The following is a 27,184-nucleotide window of genomic DNA, read 5'->3' as shown; positions in this document are numbered from 1 at the left end:
AGAGAGTGTTGAAAGGCATCTCCGGTGACTTACGATCATGTTTTCCAAGGCATACTTTGCCAGCCAGCAATTCAAGAACACAGGAATAAACAGGTTCCGCAAAGGCGGCCAAAAGATCTGAAAACAACAAAGCTTAGTTATTTGCCTTATTTGGGTTCAGTCGCCTTACAAAAACAGACACATAAACACAATTATAATTCTGTTTTGGCACTATTGGTTAATCTAAGCCAGTGCAGACGTATTTGATCAATTGCACTACGGAACAATATTTGAATTTTTTTTGGAAAGTGTTATTTCCTGAAAGCCAAGTGCATAGACATAGACAGAGCACATTACGGATGTGTGAGAGGCACACAAACCATCCCACAAACTCACTGTGATAATAAAGGGCACAGTGTTGATCATTTCGAGGATGAAGGAGACACGGAAAATCTGCTCCCAAATGTTTCCCTACAAGAAGAAAAGAGAATAAAGTGGACGTTGTTGTTGTTCTGCCTCCCTCTCTTAAACAAGACTCAAAGCTGCTATGTAGAGCAAAAATAGTCCGTTGTTTCAAGTGTGACAGTTTCCAGATCTGTATGGACTACAGTTCCCATCAGGTTCTCTTAAGTTTTGTAGGTCAGTGCCTATTTTCCCACCTTCCAGACCTTCTCCTCACCTTGTAGCTGAGATAGATCAGAAGCATGGTCTCCAAAAAGCTAATGATGGCCACGCTGACCTGGAAGGAGAGAGAAATGGAGGAAGCGATTTAATGCCAACAGGAATCACAAACGGAGGATTCTGCAAAGGTTGAACCCACAATGATTAACTTGGTGGTCCCTCCTCTGGTTGCTTTTATTCTTTACTTACTTGTATTGCCCATAATGGTTTGTTTCGGTCGACCCATATGATTGGATCCCTGTAGAAAACACATGAGGGAAAAAGAAGAAACTCTTAATTTGGGAAATCTGATTTTTGAGTTTTAATTCAGGTTTTCGGCTATCCATGGAGTGAAAATGACACTTGATGGTCAAGGGTATAATTGTTGGCTTATTTTTAATGTTCAAGTCTGTCTTACTGGATATTATTATTATTATTATTATTATTATTATTATTATTTGAAACACAACAAGATGAGTCCACAGCAGACACTCTGCTGGCTGTTGTATTGGATCACCTGTCAGACACTTCCCAAGTGTCTAGGACTGTGTGATGTATCGGCGAATAATGCGTGTAGATCCCAGAAAGGTGGGCTTCTGCAGTTGGCAGGTGGTAATTTTGTTAGCGCCGATTGTGTTTAAGTGCAGGCCAAGGTCTTGAGGCACTACACTCAGTGTGCCGATCACCACTGGGGCCATCTTGACTGGCTTGTGCCAGAGTCTTTGCAGTTCAATCTTTAAATCCTCCTCCTCCTCCTCATTATTATTACTGATAAATCAAACCATACAATTTGCCATTCTGGACACAAGGTGGCAGGAAAAGGTATAACAAATGCATATACAATAACTCCACTAAGACTGAAAAATCCACTAACTTGAAGGCCACTATGAAGTTATTGCATGAATTACAATGGAGTTTTTACTGGGAACAATACTTAAGGTTATTTTTCTTTCTTACATTACAAGGAAATTGTCACCTTTTATCATTAACAATGATACTAAGGTTTGTTGATATTTTAAAGAACACTTTCTTGAAAAATATATGTATGAACTAATACATTTTATATTAGGCTTTGCATTCATGTATGCTTTCTGGACTGGCTTCCAAGCATCGCAGCATTCAAAAACATGCAATCTGGAGCATTTCAACCCAGCACTGAAAATGAACAATCACTGTCCAGCAATCTGCAAATGTCTTCCTGCATTCCCAGCTATACTGTGTCTCTTTTTCAAAGCCAAATCCAATCTAAACATTCCATATCCAGAAACCTCCATTTAATCCACTCACAACATGTCTTGTTTGTTGTTGGATGTAAGGCCTTCACAACATTGCCCACTCCTACAATATAGCCAAAAAATTGTACAATTAACAAATACGTTAATAATATAAAATCTATCCTGATTTTGTTATATCCCATCTTGAGCCATTAGGAGAGGCAGATAACAAATTATTATTATTATTATTATTATTATTATACTAGCTGTACCCGGCTGCGCATTGCTGTGGCCCTCAGAAAACAGAGGATTTGCAGACATGAAGCAATCTGGGCTAGGGAACTCCTCCCACCAAAGGTTTCCTGCTGGCTGCAGTCAGGCTTGCCTTGCAATCCTCTGGTCTTGGAGGAAGAGTTGCCTGGTAGCCACGTGGGCCTCATGGAGCCACTGCGGTGGCTCCAGCTGCTGCCGGGGCTTGCCTCGCCAAGCCCCCACCCCTCCGTTGGGCCAGGCCTTCTTCCTTCCCTCTTTCCTTTCCTCAATCCGTCCCCTCCCCAAAAGAAAAAGAACTCTGCCTTCCTGCATGAAAAGGGACTCCATGGTGAGGCTTCTCTTCCCTCACAATGGTTGGTGTTTCATTCTTCTCGCGCAATGGGGAGAGGGGCTTTTGTGCATGCTCTGTAAGGCATTTTTCTTTTTGGGGAGTTTTTAAGTCATTTCCCCTTCATTTTTTTACATTTTTTTGTTTGAAAGACATTAGAATGTGTTTTGCTGCCAAATTTGGTGTCAATTCATCCAGTGGTTTTTCAGTTCTGTTAATCCCACAAACGAACATTATATAAATAAAGTATACTATCATCATCATTATTGAGATGACACCATCTAAGAGGATGTAATCTGTCCTCAACATTACTCAGTTCTTTTCTTACTCCGGATTTGATGATTTTAATAACAGTTCAGTGATCTATTGGTTCTCCTTTGATTCTTTCACATTGAAACCAATGGGTGAGCTTGTTTCAGCTTGTTCCCTTGGGTCTTCTATTGTAGAATTCAAATGCAACTTGGCAACATGGAAAATCCCTCAAGGTTTGAACTGAATATGTATAAATGCTAAAAGTTCTCATCTGAATTTTAAATAGAATGTTATCATCTTCAGATTTGGAAGCTTTAGACCGGAATGCCTTCTATCAGTGTTTTGATTTTGATGAGTGACAGCTATGAAATATCACTTTACTATCATCCATCAAATACTGCATTGTTTTATGTCAGCTTTCCAATTCAATCTAATATTGCATTCACTTACATGCTGATTATAAAATACTGTCATGGGCCTTGAAAGCAATCCGATGATGATGATCTAGGCTCAGCACTTTCTAATCTATATATACACATACTTGCCCAAGATAACAAACTGTATGTACTGATGGAGTTTTCGGGGTTAACCTGGCATGGTGTGAGTTGTAGTTCACCCACAACCTTATTCATTTTGTAAAAATTTACTTTTTCAAATAACCCAATCTAGTAATAATAATGAGAATTTTTTCTATGCCGCCCTATCTCCCCGAGAGGACTCACTTTGGTTAGTTCTATTAAATCATCATATTTGACAGCTTTATATCCTCCAAAAGCTTCAAAGCTTCAAATCCTTCAAAGCTTCCAGAGTTATTCAAGGTGCTGAATCCTATCTCTAAATAAGGTCAGGACCTAGGATACTTGCTTGAAGTTCAAAGTAAAAGCCAATGAATTCATTGCCCTGGTGAACTTGGACGTCATCAACTGCTTCTGGAAAAATACAGATTAAGACAGAAACTGGAAGGGGAGATTTAAGCATTAATAGCAAGAGGATTCAATACAGCTTTCTCCTCAAGTTCTACTTTCCTAAATCCAGAGAATACATTTTGGAAAGTGGGGACATCTAAACTTGCACCTCTATCTTCATCCTACCTTAAAATAACATGAAAATGACCATGTAAACAAACTGCATGGATGAATCCACCAAAAGTGAAGAAGCTGCTTACCAATTGATTTCTGAAGATGATTGGTTGAAGGTTGAATAGTTGTGTTTTTCACATTCCCAACTGAGAGGTAGAGGGAAAAAGAAATATAATACCATTCAGTTTGTACAAAACTATAAGAAGCAATCAATGTTGGAGACGGTCCGCTGTCTCCTGCTCAATACAGCCAAGTAGCAAAGAAACCGTGTTCGAAGAACTGCAATAATTTCCATAACAAGAATGTATAAAGCAGCTTAATCGAGCGTTTCATCTCACCATTGACTTGGCCAAACCTGTTACCGAAGAGCTGTGTTCATCACATTGCCACATTACTATCCAGTTCAATTACAATCATCAGAGCAAATTGGAGGAGAATTGACAGGGGAAATGGCACACAAACAAAATGCAAAGACAGCTGGAACAGTGAATCAATTCCTGGTTTTTGCTAGCCATACGGGAGCTATCCATGGTGCTGAACCAATTTAGGACCATGGAGAGTTAACTTGAAGCCCAAATTAAAATTTGTCACGGGAGTCACCTGTGAAAACACCCACAACTTCCACCCAAACAAGGGTGCAACAACTACAGTGAAGGAGAAGGAATTAGTGTTAACAAAAATATACATTTGGAGCTTCTCTCTTTATAGATTGGGGAGATTAATATAGAAGGACACGTAGGCGTTACTAGCCATCTCCCAATTTGGTAACATCAATTGTGAAGGACCACAGGAAGTCCAAAGGCTAAATTCAGTTTCAGAAAAGTGCTTGGAAGGGATGGTCAAAAGGATGTGGTCCAAAATCATAGAATCATAGAGTTGGAAGAGACCACGTGGGCTATCCAGTCCAATCCCCTGCCAAGAGGCAGGAAAATTGCATTCAAAGCACCCCCGACAGATGGCCATCCAGCCTCTGTTTAAAAGCTTCCAAAGAAGGAGCCTCTACCACACTCTGGGGCAGAGAGTTCCACTGCTGAACATCTCTCACAGTCAGGTAGTTCTTCCTAATGTTCAGATCATATCTCCTTTCTTGTAGTTTGAAGCCATTATTCAGTATCCTAGTCTCCAGAGCAGCAGAAAACAAGTTTGTTCCCTCCACCCTATGACTTTCTCTCATATATTTATACATTGCTATCACGTCTCCTCTCAGCCTTCTCTTCTTCAGGCTAAACATGCCTGCTCTTAAAGCCGCTCCTCATAGGGCTTGTTCTCCTGATCCTTGATCATTTTAGTCACCCTCCTCTGGACACATTCCAGCTTGTCAATATCTCCCTTCAATTTTGATGCCCAGATTTGGACACAATATCATCTAAACAAGACAGAATAGAGCATGGGGAGCATGACTTCCCTGGACCTAGACACTAGACTCCTATTGATGCAGGCCAAAATCCCATTGGCTTTTTTTGCTGCCGCATCACATTGTTGGCTCATGTTTAACTTGTTGTCCACGAGGACTCCAAGATCTTTTTTACACGTACTGCTCTCGAGCCACGCATCCCCCATTTTGTATGTTTGCATTTCATTTTCTTTTTGCCTAAGTGGAGTATCTTGCATTTGTTGACGTACCTCTGTATCAAGTTTTTACTACTTGTAACTAAACCTTAAGAGAAGCATTTAAATTTTCAGAATGGCATAATAAACTCATATTTAAAACAGGGAAGTCTTCAAATGATGGCATCATGGGGAAGGTGGTATGGTTTTCCAGAGAATCCTAGAGGGCCTTATTGTGATTTCAGAAGATTTCCTACTCTGTAAAGACGTTATTGTTGAAGATCTTTTGGTTTACGTCTTAATACCAAGGCATCTAAGCCATTTCTTAAGCAATGTGAACAGAAGCAGTCAGTTGATATATCTATTAATATATATATATAGTTCTAATATCTCTTGGATTATGTCTAACATGCTATGATACCAACAAGAGAAATGTGACAACTTCCAGAATGTCTTTGCCACAGCATGAAGGCAGACTCTTACCATCCTATCCGTTCTGGGTCATCAAGGAGAACGCGAACGATGTAAAGCAGGCAGGTCAAGAGCTTCAGGGAGAAGTTGAAGAGACGTATCCTCAGACCTACAGCAACAACAAAATAATGTTGAGATAATAATGCCAACCATGGCATTAAAATTTGTGTTTCAACACCAAAATGGAGCCTAAAGCATCAACATGGTTCACCATCACAGCTCAACTGATACAGATAAAAGGCAACCAGACTATAGAATTATACTATGTAACATTATGATTTTGTTTCTGAGTTATAAATGTCATTTCCTGATCATAAAAATTGAGCCCCCAGTGGTGTAGCGGGTTAAACCACTGAGCTGCTGAACTTGCTGACTGATAGGTCGGTGGTTTGAATCCGAGGAGCAGGGTGTTGGCCCCAGCTTCTGCCAACCTAGCAGTCAGAAAACATGCAAATGTGAGTAGATCAATAGGTACCACTTCTGCAGGAATGTAGCGGCGCCTCATGCAGTCATGCTGGCTACATGACCTTGGAGGTATCTACAGACAATGCCGGCTCTTTGGCTTAGAAATGGAGATGAGCACCAACCCCCAGAGTCGGACACGACTAGACTTAATGTCAGGGGAAAACCTTTATCTTTGCCTTTACTTAATTATAAAAAAACATGGAAAAAGTGTACTAAACTGTTCACTGTTCCTACCACTCAGTTAATGCCTTCCCACAATATTGGCATTGCTTTTAATATTAAGAGCTGCATTGAGTCTTATTTAAGGGAGGAAAGTAAGAAATAATAATCTATATACATAATAAAAGTGAAAATGTGTATGTAGCTGGGGTGTCCACTTCCACAGACAGGCTCCTGCTTCCATTAACAGTTTGAGGTTCCACCAAAAGCCAAATCTGTAAATATTAGAAATAAAAATTCCCCCCAAAGGAATGAAGCAAGATATCTACTTCTTATGAAAATTGGAAGGTACACACAGCAATCTGGTCAGTGCAACGGATGAGAGTTTACCAGGCTGTCTGGCCATGTTCCAGAAGCATTCTCTCCTGATGTTTCGCCTGCATCTATGGCAGGCATCCTCAGAGGTCATGAGGTCTGTTGGAAATTAGGCAAGTGGGGTTTACATATCAGTGGAATGATGTCCAGGGTGGGAGGAAAAAAATCTTGTCTGTTTGAGGCAAGTGTGAATGTTGCCATTGGCCAGCTTGATAAGCATTGAATAGCCTGGCAGTTTCAAAACCTGGCTGCTTCTGTCTGGGTGAATCCTTTGTTGGGAGGTATTAGCTGGCCTTGATTGTTTCCTGTCTGGAATTCCTCTGTTTTTTTAGTGTTGCTCTTTATTTACTGCCACCCTGGATATTCCACAGATATATAAACCCCACTTGCCTAGTTTCCAACAGACCTCACAACCTCTAAGAATGCCTGCCATAGATGTGGGTGAAACATCAGGAGAGAATGCTTCTGGAACATGTCCAGACAGCCCGAAAAATTCACAGCAACCCAGTGATTCCGGCCATGAAAGCCTTTGACAAGGGCTGGAATGTTTGTAGCCAGCAGATGGCAATATTGTGTTATTCCTTGGAAGTCACGACTCTCGATTGGCCACTGCGAAACGAAAGACTTCAAGTCTGAATACGGTTTAATTAGCAACTGCCACCGATTGTTCAAATTCATAAGCAGAAACATGCAAAAACAGATGATTCACATGGCACATTAAGTGCTGTATTACTTCCGTCAGATGCCAAAAAACAACAACATGAATCAAGCAGATTGGCACCACCAACCTGTGTTTGGAGCAAAAACAAAAAAATACCTTTTGCTGTTCCATTTTTTAAAAATTTAACTGTTACAACACTGATTCATTTATTTATTTGTCGGTTTAAAATTTAAGCACCTATCATTTCAGGGACCATGGTGGACGAGTGGGTTAAACAGCTAAGCTGCTGAACTTGCTGACCGGAAGGTCGGCGGTTCGAAACTGCAGGATGGGGTGAGCTCCCATTGTTAACCCAAGTTTCTGCCAATCTAGCAGTTTGAAAACATGCAAATGTGAGTAGATCAATAGGAACCACTTTGGTGGGAAAGTAATGGCGCTCCATGCAGTCATGCTGGCCACATGATCTTGGAAGCGTCTACGGACAACACCGGCTCTTTGGCTTAGAAATAGAGATGAGCACCACCTCACAGACTCGACTTCATGTCAAGGGGAAACCTTTACTTTTACTATCATTTCACAATCTCTGTCCTGGCTTAGGCTCCATCTATACCAGTGCTTTTCAATCTGGGATTTGGGACCCCTGGAAGGGGTCACAAGAGGGTTTCAGAGGGGTCTTAGGAACCCCTTTGGCAGAGAAGGCTGAAGGTTTGTCCACCTGTCCTTCTCTTCCTTTTTTGGAGACGGACGGTAAATCCCCTCCCCCCCCCAAAGGTCCCCTCTAATGTCATTGGCCAGGCTCTCAGCCAAGGAGAGGGCTGAGAGAGAGAAGGGGAGAGCAGGTGTGCTCCGTGCATGGCATCGTGATGTGAATGTGCGAGCAAGTGAGGCTGGAGGGAGGCTTGCACTAGCAAGTCCCTTCAAGGCCTGGGATTTCTATGTGAGAAGTTCGGCCCAGTTCTAACGTTGGTAGTGTTCAGAATGCTCTTTGATTGTAGGTGAACTATAAATCCCAGCAACTACAACTCCCAAATGACAAACTCTATCCAAACTCAGTCCACCGGGATTGTGGCGCAGCTGGCTGAGAGTCAGCTGCATTAAGATCACTCCTGACCCAAAGGTCATGAGTTCGAAGCCAGCCCGAGTTGGAGTGAGCTTCTGACCAAAATATTTGTTGTTGACCTTTGCAGCCCGAAAGACAGTTGCATCTGTCAAGTAGGAAATTTAGGTCCCACTTATGTGGGGAGGTTAATTTAACTGATTTACAAGGCCATAAAAATTTCCAGGAAGTATTCAAAGAATGAGGAAGTACTTCATCAGTGTCACAAACGGACGGTGAAGCGACAGCTCCCCTGGTGGCCAGAAGCTGGAATGTTAAATTGCCTGTGTCTGTCTATATATGTTGTGTGTCTATGGCATTCAATGTTTGCCATATATATGTACATTGTAATCTGCCCTGAGTCCCCTGCGTGGTGAAAAGGGTGGAATATAAATACTGTAAATAAATAAATAAATAAATATCTCCCTCCAACCCCACCAGTATTCAAATGTGGGCATATTGATTATTTGTGCAAATTTGGTCCAGTGAATGAAAATACATCCTGCATATCAGATATTACAATTCATAAAAGTAGCAAAATTACAGTTGTGAAGTAACAACGAAAATAATGTTATGGCTGGGAGTCACCACAACATGAGAAACTGTATTAAGGGGGTCACGGCATTAGGAAATAAATAAATAAATTTAAGAAACACTGATCTACACTGTAGAATGAATGCAGTTTAAGCCCACTTGAAACTGCCATGGTTCAATGCTATGGAATCATAAGACTGTGGTGCAGCTGGCTGGAAGTCAGCTGCATTAAGATCACTACTGACCAAAGTTCATGAGTTCGAAGCCAGCCCAGGTCGGAGTGAGCTTCCGACCAATTTGTGTCGCTTGTAGTCGACCTTTGCAGTCCAAAAGGCAGTTGCATCTGTCAAGTAGGAAATATAGGTACCACTTATTTGGGGAGGCAAATTTAACTAATTTATGAGGCCATAGAAATCTCCAGCAAGCATGCAAAGAATGAGGTGTCATCAGTGTCACAAATGGTCGGTGAAGGAACAACTCCCCTGGTGGCCAGAATACCCTCATGAAAAAGCTGGAATATTAAATAGCCTCTGTGTGTCTGTCTATATATGTTGTGTGTCTATGGCATTGTATGTTTGCTGTGTATATGTACATTGTAATCCGCCCCCGCCCTGAGTCCCCTGCGGAGTGAGAAGGGCGGAATATAAATGCTATAAATAAGAGTTGTGATTTTTACAAGATCTTTAGCCTCCTCTGCCAAAGAGTGCTGTTGCCTCACCAAACTTCAACTTGCAGATTCAAGGCATAACTGAAGGTGCATCTACATTGCAGTTTGACTCTGGAGAGGAACCCCACTAGAGAAAGTGTGTGTGAGAAAGAGAGAAGCATGTTAGTACAAACACATACTTGATCTTTGGTTTTTGATGAAGAACAGCTTCAGGCGCTCCTTAAAGGTGTTTTCGTTCACATAAAACTCCACTTGGACCCTGCCAGGAGAGAAGGAAACGTGAACAAGATTACTCAAAACAGCCTCACCATCACATTATTGGAGTGTGGACTTACAATAGGGATTAGTGACTCTCTCTGTTTCCCATTCTCATATATATTTTCCCAGTTCTTCCTCTCCCACAGATGTAGACATTTGTGCATTTTAAAAGGCCGGGCTTAGCACACCGGGTAGGAGTCCCCAGTGGCACAATAGGTTAAACCCTTGTGCCGGCAGGACTGAAGACCGACAGGTCAGAGGTTCAAATCCGGGGAGAGAGTGAATGAGCTCCCTCTGTCAGCTCCAGCTCCCCATGCAGGGACATGAGAGAAGCATCCCACAGGATAGTAAAACATCAAAACATCCGTCTGCAACATCCTTGCAGACGGCCAATTCTCTCACACCAGAAGCGACTTGCAGTTTCTCAGAAAAAAAAGCACAGCGGGTTAAACTACCAGCTTTGCAGAGTCATCGAAAACAAACATCGTGGGATGCTGATGGCAGGAGTCTGTCTCCTTCATGACAAGGCACGCCCGCACACCGCTCATGCAACACAAGAGGAGTTAGCTTCATTTAGTTGGGATGTTTTAAGCTACCCCTCTCACAGTCCCGATCTCACACCCAGTGACTATCAACTGTTCACTAAACTGAGGGGAACACCTTGGTGGAAAACACTTTTCCTGACAACAGCGAGGTGAAAATCAAAGTGACGAACTAGTTGAAAAAGGCGTTGGGAAACTTCTATGACACAGGCGTCAAAAACTCGTCCCACGGATGACAAAATGTATTGAACGTAATGGTGATTATGTGGAAAAATAATGTAATACCTATTCTACAATCCGTGTAAGTTTTATTAAAATATATTCATTCTTTGTATATTTTTTTAAAATCATGTAACCTTACTTTCTGGATAACCCTCATATTTTGCTGATCATCAACCCTCTTCAATGTCTGCTTTGAGGTGTCTCTTACTGCTGTTGTGAAAATTTGGAACATCTAAATGTGTTCGTTCATAACAGAAAGTGCCCTTTTCCCATTAAAATTCTATGTAGTCAAGGATTTTTTTTTCACTGGAAATTATATGGGGAACAACCTTATTTTCTATTATTTATTTATTTATTTATTTACTGTATGTGTATACCGCCTTTCTCAGCCCACAGACAACTCAAGGCAGTTTACAGGGCAAAATTCAATGCCCAAAATACCATAAATACAATTAAAAACATTCACATATAATAAAAACCATAACAAAATCAATAAAACAAATCCATAGTGTCTCCTTGTTAAAAACATTGTCCAGTCCCATCGTCTAGTCATTCCATTTTCCTATGTCAGTTACTCTGCATTTGCAAACGCTTGCTCAAAAAGCCATGTCTTGACTTTTTTTTTTTGAATGTTAAAAGGGAGGGGACCAATTTGATATCCCTAGGGAGGGTGTTCCATAGCTGAGGGGCCACCACTGAGAAGGCCCTGTCTCTCATCCCCACCAAACATACTTGTGACGAAGGTGGTAACGAGAGCAAGGCCTCCCCAGATGATCTTAAGGTCCTCGATGCATCTATGTTGTTTCTTCTGCAACTGGCACCACTGATCATATTCAACAACATTGAGAGGAACCTTTTAGAGATCTATGGAGCAAACCCTCCTGAATCACTCCCTTGTATCCCTATGGCAATCATTCTCCTCCTCCTTAATTTTATTTATATCCCACATCTCTCTCTCTCCTTTCTCCCCAGAGGAACACAGGAGCAGGCTAACATTTCTACACTTATAATCAACAGATTTCTGTGTATGAGAATCCATGAGAATGAAACACTGCTGTTCCCGAGTGACATTCTTGCATTAATAACTGAGGACCAAAATGACAGCATCTGTTCAAGTTCTCAATGGATGATTGGTTGATGGTTGCTGCCTCAGAACACTATGGAAACAGAAGACTAAATATTGAGTCTATGCAAAGGTCTCACATTTCTGCTAAGTTCCCCCCTAAATAATATTTGGAATTGTGGGCCAGTATCATAATTAATATACACTATGCTGAAACGTATGCCTTTGTAATTATTCGGATTCTCATTTAGATTCATTGTGGCATTGCAACAACTCAAAGTGCTCCCATGAAACCTACCTTTGAAACCAGAAAGACCCAGAATATAAGGTTTTCCAAGGTGCTGGAGAGTAGGATCTTGAGAGATGATGATGCATGGTGCCACAGCACTCCATGTTTTCCTTTTAAAGTTAGTAAAATGTGGAGCAACTGTATACATGACAGTCACAATCTATCACTGGCATAAGGTTATCTTCCATACTATATAAAGGCCGGGCTTTAGCACAGCAGGTTAACCTCCAGCTGCAGTAAATCTTGCCAATTGGAAGGTCGACAGTTCGAAGCCCGAGTCAGGGTGAGCTCTTGGCCTTTAGCCCAGCAGTATTAGCCAAACACGGATCAAGGAACATGAAAGGCACTGCAGACTAACTCAACCAGAGAAGTCAGCCATAGCAGAGCACCTGATGAACCAACCTGGATACGCATATTATTGGAGAACACAGAAATGCTGGACCACTTGAACAACCACCATGTCAGACTACACAGAGAAGCTATTGAAATCCACATGCATGTGGGCAAATTCAACAGAAAGGAGGAAACCATGAAAATGAACAAAATCTGTCTACCAGTATTTTAAACACTCTAAAATCAGGACAGTAAGTAAAGAGCAACATTAAAAAAACAGAGGAATTCCAGAAAAGGAAACAATCAGGGCCAGCTAACACCTCCCAAGAAAGGATTATCCAGGCAGGAAGCAGCCAGGCTTTGAAGCTGCAAGGCCATTCAATGCTAATCAAGCTGGCCAATTGCAACATTCATGCTTGCCTCAAACAGACAAGAGTTCTTTCTCCTGTCCTGGACATTCCAGATACATAAACCTCACTTGCCTCGTTTCCAACAGACCTCACAACTTCTGAGGATGCCTGCCATAGATGCAGGTGAAACGTCAGGAGAGAATGCTTCTGGAACATGGCCATACCCAGAAAACTCTCAGCAGTCTAGTAATTCTGGCCATGCAAACCTTTGACAACACAATCCCCAGTATCTTCATGGTTTAAGTTGGCAGCACCATGGAGAATGTTGCCTCTTCCATATATATGCACATACAAAAAACTTATCAATCGCTCTGGAGACGCGAAAGAGAAATGAGTTCATTGAAATGGAGCATCAATACCGCCATGCAGGGTGAAACTAACTTACTGTGAGAGGGAAGAATCCATGCTGAAATCTTCCATATGTGGCCTAAAGACACAGGGCATAAGGAGTAATAACAGGTCAGACACACATCAACAGAACATTGAGTAGGTTCTTGGATGCCATGGATGCGACAGAATTGAGTACAAATATCTATGAGTTTCGGAGGATGCTGGAAGTGTCCACCTTCCAGTTGGAAGTGATCCCGAGAGCTAAAGGTGCATCCACACTGGAATTAATGCAGTTTGATATCACTTTAACTGCTATGGCTTGGTGCTATGAGATCATGAGAGTTGTAGTTGGAGAAGCTCTTCAGCCTGCTCTGCCAAAGAGTGCTGGTACCTCCCCAAACTACAACTCCCAGGTTTACATAGCGTTGAGCCTTGATAATTCAACTGGTGTCAAAGAGCATTGATTCTACAAGTGGAAATACACCCTAAGTGGTATGTTTTTGGTGTAATATAAGAATTGCTTCTTCATGTTCCACTTCCACCAACAACAATGCCACAGTTATGTCTATAAACACAAATCACATTGCGAAATGATATGCCCTCTTCCATTGTCTGAAATCCAGAGGATGGAAAGAATAGTTGAAAATATTCAAAAGTGGTTAAAAAGTTTTTTTTTGAGTGTTGATGCCACTCCTGGAATAATGAAGATTTTCACAATTTGGAATCTTTTCCGCACAAAATTCAACTTTTTCTGTACAGAAAATTGTATCTCGATGCAGAAATTTCAGTTCCTGCACAGAAAAGCTTTGTTTAAAAAGACAAATAAGATCTTCTGGTTTTATTACCTCAAGTTTGTTCTGCAACGTAACTATTAAAAAGTTCCTACCTCCCAGGAATTATGGATTGCAACTCCCAATGTTATGTCTGAGAAGGAAATTGCAACCCAATTCACCCAGATTACATTAGATTTGGGGAATAGGCATTGTGAATCTTGTATTATTGCTCTTTGAGAGGAAAAGGGAGAGAGAGAGAGAGAGAGAGATAGAAAGGAAAGAAGAAATAGTGAGGAGTAGGAATCCAGAGAGATGAATGAAGTTGATGGCAAATGGATGTTCAAGAGAAGCATGTAATAATTGGTAACATTTAATTCAAAATAGCCACATATATGTACTGCATAGCCATATTTCCCTTCTGTCAAACCTATTGTCAGGTTTCCTTGGCCAAGAGTAAAGCTGGATAAAAGAAAATGAATAAATACAATTAATAAGAAGATATCGTGCTTAAAGGTCATCCTAGAAGCACCTGCATATACACAAATGACCAGCCACTGCCAGAAGGCACAAATAGTTTAATCTATGCTGACGATTGTGTCATCATCACTCAAGCAAGGAGCTTTGAAATGGTTGAAGAGAAGCTCTCCAAACCTTTAGGTGCTCTTACTGCCTATGGCAGGGATAACCAGCTAATTCCTAATCCACTAAAATGCAGACATGTGCTTTTCACCTTAAGAACAGACAAGCATTTCGAGCTCTGAGGATTACCTGGGAAGGAATCCTACTGGAGCATTGCAGCACACCTGGGAGTTACTTTGTACCATTCTCTGACTTACAAGAAGCACTGCTTGACGATCAAGCAAAAAGTGGGTGTTAGAAATAATATACAAAAGCTGACTGGCACAACCTGTGGATCACAACCAGATACAGTGAAGTCAACTGTCCTTGTGCTTTGCTACTCTGCTGCTGAATATGCATGCCCAGCGTGGAACGCATCTCACCACGTTAAAACAGTGGAAGTGGCTCTTAATGAGACATGCCACATTATCACAGAATGTCTATGTCTTACACCACTGGAGAAATTATACTGTTTATCCAGTATTGTACCATCTGATATCCGTCGAGAAGTAGCAGCCAGTAGTGAAAGGCAGTGGCATCCCCCGCTCATCCTCTGTTTGGATATCAACCAATGCCTTAAATTAAGAAATAGCTTTCTAAGATCTACAGAGATACTTGCAGGAAGACCTCAGCAAGTGAGAGTCCAGAAGTGGCAGGCTAAAATCCAATCAGTGGCTGATACCAGATGAGAAACTCCCTTCTGGGTGCACAGAAGACTGGGCAACTTGGAAGGTGCTGAACGGACTGCGCTCTGGCATCATGAGATGCAGAGCTCACCTTAAAAAATGGGGCTACCAAGTGGAGTCCATGACATGTGAGTGTGGAGAAGAGCAAACCACAGACCACTTACTACTGTGGTTTGCGGCCTGAACCCTACCACATGTACAATGGAGGACCTTCTCACAGTGACACCAGAGGCACTCTGAAGTGGCCAGCTTCTGGTCAAAGGAAATCTAGCATAATGCCAAGTTTTTAACTTTGTGTTTTTAAATACATTATAACTCTACCCCCAATTCACTTCTAACACAATGACTAAATAAGAAGCATCTGCTTAGTCAATGTGTGTGAAAACGGGATGCTGGACTAGTGTATCCCACAAGAAATGGACATTAAATGCACTGATACAAAGAAAGGCTTCTATAAAGTATCTACAAATCAGGCGTAACCTATGTTTTATCATGTTCCTTTATCTCCTAGTAGGGGAAACTGGAATCCTACAAACCTATAGACCCCTCTAGACCTATAGGTCTGATATTGTACAACCTTGGGGTGCATCTACAATGTAGAATTGTTGCAGTTTGATGCCACATTGATTGCCATGGCTCAATGCTATGAAATCCTGGAGTTTGCAATTTGGTAGGAAATATTAAAGACCTTGTAAAACCTTTCCTATGATTCCATAATATAGAGCCATGGCAGTTCAAGGTGGTATCAAACCACATTAATTCTACAGTGTAGGCGCACCATTGGTCTCCATTGGAGGAGGGGTCCTAAAAGAAGCTTGGATACTACCATGCGACTGAAGCATGGGCTATGTATTATTCTTGTTTGCTTTCCCTTCCTTCCTTCCTTCCTTCCTTCCTTCCTTCCTTCCTTCCTTCCTTGGATTACAACTCTTTCCTATCACACTTAGAAATCATTTCTCCCTATATCGAAGGGACTAAAATCCAAAGCATTTTGGCTTTGGGCTTGTGGGGAAACTGACAGAAGATGAAACAAGATGCACCACTTTAATTACAGTCCTGTTTCCAGGATTGCTGGAGCGCCACAAGCCAGCCCTGTCCTTTCATTAAAAGCCATCAAGGTTGATTTATTATAGAGCTTACACACCAACTGACGGTTATATAAAACTGTGTACGAATACAACAGGAGCTCGGAAGAGCATGGCAGGATTGGAGGGATCCACACTTTGTCTTCAGATGGAGAAAGGAGGCTGGAAAAGACATTGGCCTTGATGCTATATTCAGCTCCCTCTACATTGCAAGACTTAATGCAATTGAACGGCCATGGCTCAATGCTATGGGACTTATAGTTTCAGAAGATCTTTAACCTTCTCTGCCAAAGAATACTGGTGCCTCATCAAACTACAATTCTCAGCATTGAGCCGTTGAAGTTAAAGTGGTGTAAAACTGCATCAATCACAATAATAATAAAAATAAGAATACTAATACTTTTGTGTGATTGATGTGAACTTGGCTTGGACTTTTGAGTGGACATAATAATATTGATAATATTAATAAGCATAGTTATTATTATTATTATTATTATTATTATAGATGGGTAAATTCTCTGTTGAGATACCAATGTTGAAGCAGGCATATTCATCAGCATGAAGTAGCCCCCGGTGGCGCAGTGGGTTAAATCCCTGTGCCGGCAGGACTGAAGACCGACAGGTCGCAGGTTCGAATCTGGGGAGAGGCGGATGAGCTCCCTCTATCAACTCCAGCTCCTCATGCGGGGACATGAGAGAAGCCTCCCACAAGGATGATAAAAACATCAAATCATCCGGGTGTCTCCTGGGCAACGTCCTTGCAGACGGCCAATTCTCTCACACCAGAAGCGACTTGCAGTTTCTCAAGTTACTTCTGACATGACAAAAAAATATATCAGCATGAAAACTAACATTTTGAACATGCATATCTTTTCTTCTCAAATTTCTAATTCTCTTTCTATTCTCAAAGTAGATTTTTTCCCTTCTTAAATGGAAATGATGCAGGGATTCTTACCTAGATCTATAACAGCACAACTAACGTGCCTTGTGTTTTGCAATATAACCACCTCTGCTTTCAACAACTGTAATGCTCACCACAGTTACAACCTTCTAGTGTGTTTTTCCTTAGGACAATATATATGTAGCCAGGTTTTCAGTGGATTTCATTTGTCTGTTAATTGTGCTATCTTTGCTTTGTTTTGACAGTTTAATTGTTCTTTCTTGTGTTTTGTGTTATTGTTATAAACCACCTTAAGGGCACTTATGGAGAAGGTTAGGTTCAAAGGCTATTAAAGGGAAAACTACTCAAACACTTCAATATGGGTTTCCCTGTTGCACTCTAGCACTGAAACCCCTTTTCGCCTAGCATCACACTAAAGATACATAAGAGTAAAGATAAAGAAAATACAAAATAGCAGTAATCCAAAAATGCCAAAGTACATAAAGTCAAGAGAACCAGAGTCCACAACAGTTATTCAAATGTGAACCCATAAACCAGAAAACAGGAGCTTCTTCCAAGGCAAACTCTTAAGGGAACAAAGACAAGCGCCAGAATAAGAAACTTGAGTCATGAACTTGAGAGCAGGGATGAAAAATCCTTTTGCAAAGTTGTCTCCTCTGTGAGACTTGAAGCCAGACCACTTAATTTAAGCCCATCCAGGCACCCATGACATCATGCCAAACACACCTGGACTTCAAGGTCTTCTCGCGGATTCTGTGAGAATATCTAGTTTCTGTGTGTGTTTTTTTTCTCCCCCTGTTCTCAGACCTAATCTAGTTTCTCGGGAAAACTCCCCACCAACCGAAAGACTTTCACTTTTCCTTGTTGCCTGGGAACCAGCCCTAGAATCCCAAACATCGGCCTCATCTGCCTGCAATTCTCTCTGACCTGAGGCTTGCAATTCTCTCTGATCACACAAATTCCTCATTTTGAGATCCAACACCCATCACATCCTCTGACAAATCTTCAGACACTTGCTGTGCTACAAGATTCCCCTGGTATTAAACATGGTGTTTACATTGTTTTATCGAATTAAATCAACTAAACCAGCTGTGCAAAGGTTTGGGGAAAACATCTTTTGAAAAGAAATGAGTAGATCAGGGACAATGATGGCCATGAAATTATCATTAATTGGGCATCAGTTGCTGTATCTAAAAGCTAAAAGCATTTTTGGACAGGTTTGCTTCCCAAAAACAAAAAGTACCATCTTCAATTAAGACAAATTCCAAATAACCTTTTCCATTTCTCTTAAGAGAGCACTCTATTATGACCACAAATACTTTTTTTCTTTTTTTGGAAAAAGGCTTTGCATAAAGGAAAGCGGTGGCAAAATAAACAACTTCCCCATTTATTCTGGAGGAAAAAGTAACCACAAAAGCAGGCTTTGCTTTGTTCTGCGGTTTTTCAGATGAGACTTTTTGTCCTTTTTTTGGTAAGAGACTTGGCATTTTGCAAAAGCAAGATGAAAATCCAGTACATCTTACAGCATGCAGCAGAGCTAGGTTCACAAGATACTAGAGGCTTGGAGAAGTTACTTTATGGGACTACATCTCCCAAACCATTCCTTGACACATCCAGGAATTATGGGAGTTGTAGTTCAAACAGCAACTTTCCCATTCTTTCTCATACCGAGACCTGTATTTCGGACCTGAGTTTGCCTCTTCCTTTGGCAACATGTTTCTTCATCTTAATTCCTAGTTGCCTTCTACCATCCCTTGAATCAAGGGCCCTCCATGATTTCATTGACTCAAGTTACATACAAATCTCTTGTTGCTTCATCTGTGGCCCAGATTACTATTTGAAGTGCAAATGTTTCTTTTTAAAAAACCCTAAATGGATGCCTTTGCCATTTCGGTACGTTCTCGCCACAACGAAAGCAATTTCCGAACAGCCAAAGACATTAGCTTTGAAACTGTCCAGGTCAGCAGTTTGGAAGAGGCGAATTTACATCAGAGAAGCTAAAGGAATTACTTGACAGGGAGAGAGCTAAAAGGCAACAAGCAAATCATTCTTTCTTTGCAGATTTGCAGATTTGCAGATTCTGCGAATGAAAGAGTCAAGGTTCAGAGCATCTACAAAGGTTTCCCATTCAGCATGTTAGCTTTGACATAGGTTACTAATGCACATATCTCCGCATCTGATAGCATCACAATATGTGAATACTATATAGTCCCTTACTGGCTAGGATCATTATGAGACTGAATATCTGGACTCAGATTACATTAGGGCTAGACAGAACATCTGTATTGTGCTCCAGACCTGGAAACACCCTTGACCACCGCACCACAAAAGAGTCCAGGAATATAACCAAACAGTTTTTTTGTAAAAAAAAAACAAACAAAAAAAAACACACACACACAAAGTGTATAAATAATCAGGAAGATATGTAGTCCAAAAAGGTTTAGCAAGAGGTAATAACCAAACAGTAATCCAATGTCTCATAAGGTTCCAGAGGTGACAAAGTCCAGGAACAGCTAGAAATCACAGGTACAGCATAAGTCCACAAGCAAGAAAGTGTAACTAGTATAAGCTAGAACAGGAATACAAGAGCAGGAACATAGAAAACTTCCAAGGTATTTTAAATCCAAATCCAAAGCTTGACTTGATCCAAGATCCAGAGAACTTAGGCTAGCTTCTCACTGTAACGCTACATTGCCTGAACTGAACTTAAGGTAATACTTGAGGTATTCTTTGCCACTGAAAAATCTAACACTCCACGGCTGATGAAGTGATATGAAACTGATACAACAGTGTAGTGCAGATACCATGTTGGTTTGGGGAAATAAATGGGTGCGCAAATGGGGCAGTGTGGCAATGAATAGAACTATAATGTGGAATACTTATGAACTACACTGTTGGAGGGATGGCTCTTGCTGACAAAATCACAGACCTTTACAGTATAATGTATGTCTGTATTTGTTGTGGTTGTTACTATTACCAGTATTAGCAACCCAGGACAAGCCTCTGGCGTACTATTTGCAAAACAAACAAACTTGGCAATGTGTAGTCTCAGATTTCACATGGATTATTCATGCCTCCGTTGGGGATTTTTCAATTTACGCAGAATTATATACCTCCGTGGCGCATGACAAGCAATGTTTATGAAGGGAAGGATGCTTAGAATTCCTTGGGCAAAAGTATAAAAACATAATAATAATGTGTTGTTGAAAGCTTTTGTGGCCAGAATTACTGGGTTGCTGTGAGTTATCTGAGCTGTATGACTATGTTCCAGAAGCATTCTCTCCTGATGTGTCGCCCACACCTATGGCAGGCATCCTCAGAGGTTGTGAGGTCTGTTGGAAACTAGGCAAATGGGGTTTATAGATCTGCGGAATAATGTTCAGGGTGGGAGAAAGAACTCTTGTCTGTTGGAGGCAAGTGTGAATGTTGCCATTGGCCACCTTTATTAGCACTGAATGGCCTGGCTGTTTCCTGGGTGGGGAATCCTTGATTGGGAAATGTTAGCTGGACCTGATTGTTTCCTATCTGGAATTCCCCTGTTTTCTGAGTGTTGCTCTTTATTTACTATACTGATTCTAGAGTTTTTTAAAATACTGGTAGCCAGGGTTTGTTCATTTTCATGGTTTCCTCCTTTCTGTTGAAATTGTCCATATGCTTGTGGATTTCAATGGCTTCTCTGTAGTCTGACATGGTGGTTGTTAGAGTGGTCCAGCATTTTGTGTTCTCAAATAATATGCTGTATAATTTACTGTATTAAAACCAGGACAGTAAATATAGAGGAATGCTCAGAAAACAGAAGAATTCCAGACAAAAAAACCAATCAGGACCAGCTGATATCTCCCAATAAAAGATTCCTCCAGGCAGGAAGCAACCAGACCTTGAAGCTGCCAGACTATTCAGTGCTAATCAAGGTGGTCAATTGCAACATTCACACTTTCCTCAAGCAGACAAAGAGTTATTTCTCCCACCTTGGACATTCCATATATATATATATATATATATATATATATATATATATACACTTGCCTAATTTCCAACAGATGTTACAACCTCTGCCATAGATATAAACATCAGGAGAGAATGCTTCTGGAACAGTATAGTAGACTCACAGCAACCTAATAATAATAATAATAATAATAATAATAATGTCCTCAAAGCCAGAATTGAAAAGTCAACAAGAGATCCCAAATGTAGACTCTGCAAGGAAGCAGATGAAACAATAGATCACATCATCAGCTTGCTGCAAGAAGATCGCGCAGACAGACTACAAGCAGAGGCATAACACCGTTGCTTAGATGATTCATTGGAACTTGTGCCACAAATACCATCTGCCTGTGACAAAGAACTGGTGGGATCACAAGCCAGAAAAAGTTATGGAAAATGAACACGCCAAACTCCTCTGGGACTTCTGTATTCAGCATAATACTCCTGACTTCACGATCGTGTTAAAAGACAAAGTATGGATTATCGATGTTGCAATCCCAGGTGACAGCAGGATTGAAGAGAAATAACTGGAAACGCTGACACGCTATGAGGATTTAAAGATCGAACTGCAAAGACTCTGGCACAAGCCAGTCAAGGTTGTCCCAGTGGTGATCGGCACACTGGGTGCAGTGCCTCAAGACCTTGGCCTGCACTTAAACACAATCAGCGCTGACAAGATTACCATCTGCAAGCTGCAGAAGGCCACCTTACTGGGATCTACACGCATTATTCACTGACACATTACACAGTCGTAGACACTTGGGAAGTGTCCGACGTGTGATCCAATACAACAGCCAGCAGAGTGTCTGCTGTGGACTCATCTTGTTGTATTTCAAATAATAATAATAATAATAATAATAATAATAATAACTGCTAAACATTATAGGGAGGAGAGGCCAAAGTATTCATTTGCAGACTTACATCTGCAGGAAATAGAACATTCCCAGAATGTCAGATTCAGCAAGGGGCTGCAACCATGCATGATGCACAATGGGCCACTGATGGCCAAATGGTGCCAATCTACATCATGCATCTTTGTAATTCACTAGCAGAATGTCTTAGTGCCACTCCCACATGGCTAATGATAGCTAAGGTTACATAATATGGGCTGTCACAGAGAATTTGGACAGAAGTTGTCAGCTGTGCTCCAGTTCCACGGGATGCGGAGAAGAGATCAGGATCCCAGGTTGCAGTCAGCAGAAAGCAGGGAATCATCCGGCATTCCTTTTTTTATTTACAAGCTAGTTACAAGTCCTCATGACCGACTTAAGTGAAAGTGGTGTCCAACTGCATCACTTTGACAATGTAGATGCACCCTCAGTATGGATTATTACTTCTCACTTTCCTCCCTTAAATGAGACTCAATGCAGCTCACGATACTAAAAGCAATACCATTATTGTGGAAAGGCATTTAAGTGACTGGCAAGAACCAGGATCAGAGGCCCTTGTATATCCTTCTATATTACTTATATCAGATGGGACTTGGCACAAGAACCTAGACATTCCACTTTATTGCAGGACTTAATACTTCCCCAGTTAAAAATGCAACCTCTGGCTGTAGAATATTTGCTGCCGTGAGAGAAAAGGCTTCTTCAGGTGCCAGTGGCTTCTGGTCTTGCCAGAGAGAGAAGAAATAACATCACAATCTCAAGCACTCTTGGAACAGTCTGCAATTCACTTGCAAGTTCTGCTGTGCAAGTCACAAAGAGTGAGTCTGAAGCAATCCAGGGGTTCTGTTCTGAGGAGAATTTGCCTGCTTATTAGCCGAAAAAAGCCAACTCAGCAATGTAGCCACAGGGGAAAGAGAACAGAGCCCAGCTCCAAGCTGATTCTGGAAGAATGTATTGTCGAAGGCTTTCATGGCCGGAATCACTGGGTTGTTGTAGGTTTTTCCGGGCTATATGGCCATGTTCTGGAGGCAGTTTTTCTCCTGACGTTTCGCCTGCATCTATGGCAAGCATCCTCAGAGGTAGTGAGGTCTGTTGGAAGTAGGAAAAATGGGTTTATATATCTGTGGAGGAAGGAAGACTGCCTTTTCTAGATGTCCTAGTCATCCGCAAACCAGATCAACAATTGGGTCACACCGTTTACAGAAAACCCACACACACTGATAGATATCTACATAAAAACTCCAGCCATCACCCAGCTCAATTAAAGCCTTGGCAGACTGCGAACCCCACCTTCTCCAAGATGAACTGAACCACCTAAACTGGGCTCTACAGGCCAATGGATACTCCACCTCAGGCATCAGAAGAGCTGCAAGACCGAGAACAAGCCACAAGAGTAAAGATGAAGATCTACCCAGAGGAAAAAGTGTTCTTGCCATACATCAAGGGAACCACTGGCCGCATAGAGAAACTGGTGAGGAAACACAACATACAAACAATCTACAAACCCACCAAGAAAATCCAACAAATGCTAGGTTCAGCAAAGGACAAGAGGGATCCTCTCACCTCTGCAGGAGTCTACCGTATACCATGCAGCTGTGGACAAGTCTACATAGGGACCACCAAACGCAGTGCCCAGACACGCATCAAGGAACATGAAAGGCACTGCAAACTACTCCAACCAGAGAAATCAGCCATAGGAGAACACCTGATGAACCAACCTGGACACAGCATATTATTTGAGAACACAGAAGTGCTGGACCACTCTCACAACCATCATGTCAGACTACACAAAGAAGCCATTGAAATCCACAAGCATGTGGTCAATTTCAACAGAAAGGAAGAAACCATGAAAATGAACAAAATCTGGCTACCAGTATTAAAAAAACTCAAAAAATACAACAGCAAAACAACAGAGGGGAAACAAACAGGCCCATAAAATCACTCTCAACAAAAGATTCCCCCCAGGCACTTCCAAGCCATTGAATGCTAATCAAGGTGATCAGCTGAAACATTCACACCTAGCCCCAGCAGACAAAAGTCCTTTGTCTCACCCTGGTCATTACACAGATATATAAACCCATTTTTCCTACTTCCAACAGACCTCACTACCTCCGAGGATGCTTGCCATAGGTGCAGGCGAAACGTTAGGAGAAAAATTGCCTCCAGAACATGGCCATATAGCCCGGAAAAACCTACAACAACCCAGTGATTCTGGAAGCTTTCCATTAAACTGATAAAGCAGAGGAGAGTTGGGACTATTATTCCCTCACTCTATAAACTAGAGTCCTATTGATACAGCTTAGAATGGCCTCGGCCTTTTTGGCTGCCACATCACACACTCAGCTCATGCTCAGCTATTGGTCCACTAAGAGCCCATCTACACAGCACCTAAAATATGGGATTTCCCAAGTTAAAGCAGGGCTGACTACAAGACGCTAGCGGTAAATCCGCACTGATTCACTGCAACTGATGCAAAACATGGGGTAAAAAAGTCCCCTTTCTTCCCAATTCCGGCCGGAAAATGTGCATATTTGCATCACTGTACATCCCAACACTCATGAAAAACACGTGATTTCCTTCCCTTCACCCATGGAGACTGTTCCAGCACATGTCTGTTTTTTAAAAGCCCAAAACAGCTGATTGGGCTGTGAAACGGGCACACAGCTGGTTTAAAGGAAGCACAAATGGAGAGCAATTAGAACTCTCTGAAACTATTTATTTCAGGATGGTGAGGGACCCAATCCCAGGACTAACTAGTCTGTGTGGAAACCTGCAGTCAGGTCCTAGAATTTTTTAACTCCCACTTAAAACCAGAATTTCCATGCCGTCTGAAAGTGCCTGAAGACTCCTAGATCTCTTTCTCAGGGGCTATGTGTATATATAACGGCTTCCCTAGACACTACATTCCTATTTATGCAGCCTAGAATCACATTGTGGACTCATGTTCAGCTTGTCATCTCCTAGATCCCTTTCACTTGGACTGTTTCCAAGCTGGGGTCACCCATTGTATGTCTGTCAATTTTATTTTTGTTGTCCTGAAGTAAAGGTTCCCCCTGACATTGAGTCTAGTTGTGTCCGACTCTGGGGTGCTGCTCATCTCCATTTCTAAGTCAAAGAGCTGGTGTTGTCCGTAGACGCCTCCAAAGTCATGTAGCCGGCATAACTGCATGGAGCTCTGTTACCTTCCCACTAGAGCAATACCTATTGATCTACTCACATTTGCATGTTTTTGAAATGCTAGGTTGGCAGAAGCTAGGCCTAACAGCAGGAGCTCACCCCACTCCCCGGATTCGAACTGCCAGTCTTCGGGTCAGCAAGTTCTGTAGCTCAGCGGTTTAACCCGCTACGTCACCGGGAGCTCCCTTGAGGTTACCAGAAAACAAAAAATATGAGGACTGAAGGATCATTTCATTTGTAAGGAGCAGAATTCCTTTTTGGGATCCCTACTGCTACCCCCCCCCCCCCCCAAAGAAAGTCTTCTCTTTAGAGGCAAAATCCCACTCATCCCTTGGAAACAGGTCTATCTTTTATATCTCCAAGTTTAATTAGCTGTTTTTAAAAATAGCCTCTCTTAAGCTTGGATGCATCTGCCCATGTTGGTTAGTCATTTTTTGCTCTACCAATATAAATATATCTTTAGGCATTTTTAAATTAACACAAGCGTTTCCCATATCGAAAGCCTTTGGAACATTTGTTTTCATTTATTCTTATCTGCATTTCCTCCCTAGAGTAGACATAACAAATCATCAAAGTCATTGATAAATATGTGATTGACAAAGGCATCATTACACCCCTTGATTGGGACATAATATTTTTATTGAATCGTATTGGCCTTTTTGACTGCTGCATCACAGCATTGGCTCTCGTTCTGTTTGTGGTCTGCGTTAGAGATCCTTCTATTGAAACATTGCTGGTTTAGGCCAATATTGAAGACGCCATACCCTCTACATAAGGATGGGCCCCAATTCTCATGACTGCTAGGCCATATTCGAATATGGAAGGTTTCTGGGATTTGGAGTATCATCTGTAGGGGTATCCCTGATCACTGAAAGGAGGTAACAGAAATAAGTCTTGTGTTAGTGTCATCTAATGACATGCTTGATTCATCTATGTTTAACATTTACATAAATGGCAAGTCACTGCCAGAAGGGATAGAAAGTTTCATCTATGCTGACGATCGTGCCATCACTGCACAAGCAAGGAGCTTTGAAATGACTGAATAGAAGCTCTCCAAAGCTTTAGGTGCTCTTACTGCCTATTACAGGGAAAACCAGCTGATTCCTAATCTATTTAAAATGCAGACGTGTGCAAGACAAGCATCTCAAGCTCTGAGGATTACCTGGGAACACTGAATCCCACTGGAGCATTACAGCACACCCAAATACCTGGGAATCACTCTGGACCGTGCTCTGACTTATAAGAAGCACTGTTTGAATATCAAGCAAAAATGTGTGCTAGGAATAATATCATATGAAAGCTGACTTTCACAACCTGGGGATCACAACTAGACACAGTGAAGACATCTGCCCTTGCAGTTTGCTACTTTGCTGCTGAGTACGCATGCCCACTGTGGAATACATCTCACCACATTAAAACAGTGGATGTGGCTCCTAATGAGACATGCTGCATCATAGGATGTCTACACCCTACACCATTGGAGAAATTATACTGCTAAGCCGATATTGCACCACCTGACATCCATTGGGAAGTAGCAGCCAATAATGAAAGGACCAAGGCATTGCCATCTCTGGCCCATCCTCTGTTTGATAACAGCCAGCAAACCAACACCTTAAATCAAGAAATAGCTTCCTAAGATCTACAGAGACACTTGCAGAAACACCCTAACAAGCAAGAGTGCAAAAGTGGCAGGCTAAAACCCAGAATCTCAATCAGTAGCTGGGATTGGTTGAAGAACTTCCTCCTGGGCACACAGATGACTGGCCGACTTGGAAGGCGCTGAACAGATTGTGCTCTAGCACCATGAGATGCAGAGCCAATCTTCAGAAATGGGGCTACAAAGTGGAGTCCACGACATGTGA

General features: G+C 41.7%; 1 protein-coding gene across 7 annotated transcripts in view; it reads right to left on the bottom strand.

The window, feature by feature from the left end:
* KCNT1 (potassium sodium-activated channel subfamily T member 1) overlaps positions 1–27,184 on the bottom strand; it is a 132,977-nt gene that overhangs the window by 39,765 nt on the left and 66,028 nt on the right. For 5 of the 7 annotated variants that reach the window (XM_060757354.2, XM_060757350.2, XM_060757348.2 and 2 more), the window contains 7 exons: positions 9,941–10,020; positions 5,817–5,913; positions 3,872–3,931; positions 850–898; positions 659–718; positions 376–450; positions 34–117 (listed from right to left, as the gene is read on the bottom strand). In XM_060757354.2, coding sequence (XP_060613337.2) covers positions 34–117; positions 376–450; positions 659–718; positions 850–898; positions 3,872–3,931; positions 5,817–5,913; positions 9,941–10,020 — 505 coding nt within the window. Of the gene's footprint in view, positions 1–33; positions 118–375; positions 451–658; positions 719–849; positions 899–3,871; positions 3,932–5,816; positions 5,914–9,940; positions 10,021–13,263; positions 13,306–27,184 lie in introns of all 7 variants that reach the window. The other 2 variants (XM_060757355.2, XM_060757351.2) reach the window with 1 other exon arrangement.

This window comes from Anolis sagrei, chromosome 11 (genome assembly GCF_037176765.1).
Source record: "Anolis sagrei isolate rAnoSag1 chromosome 11, rAnoSag1.mat, whole genome shotgun sequence".
NCBI lineage: Eukaryota > Metazoa > Chordata > Lepidosauria > Squamata > Dactyloidae > Anolis > Anolis sagrei.
The sequence above is the reverse complement of the archived record's forward strand: the minus strand, read 5'-3'. Positions and strand labels throughout refer to the sequence as shown.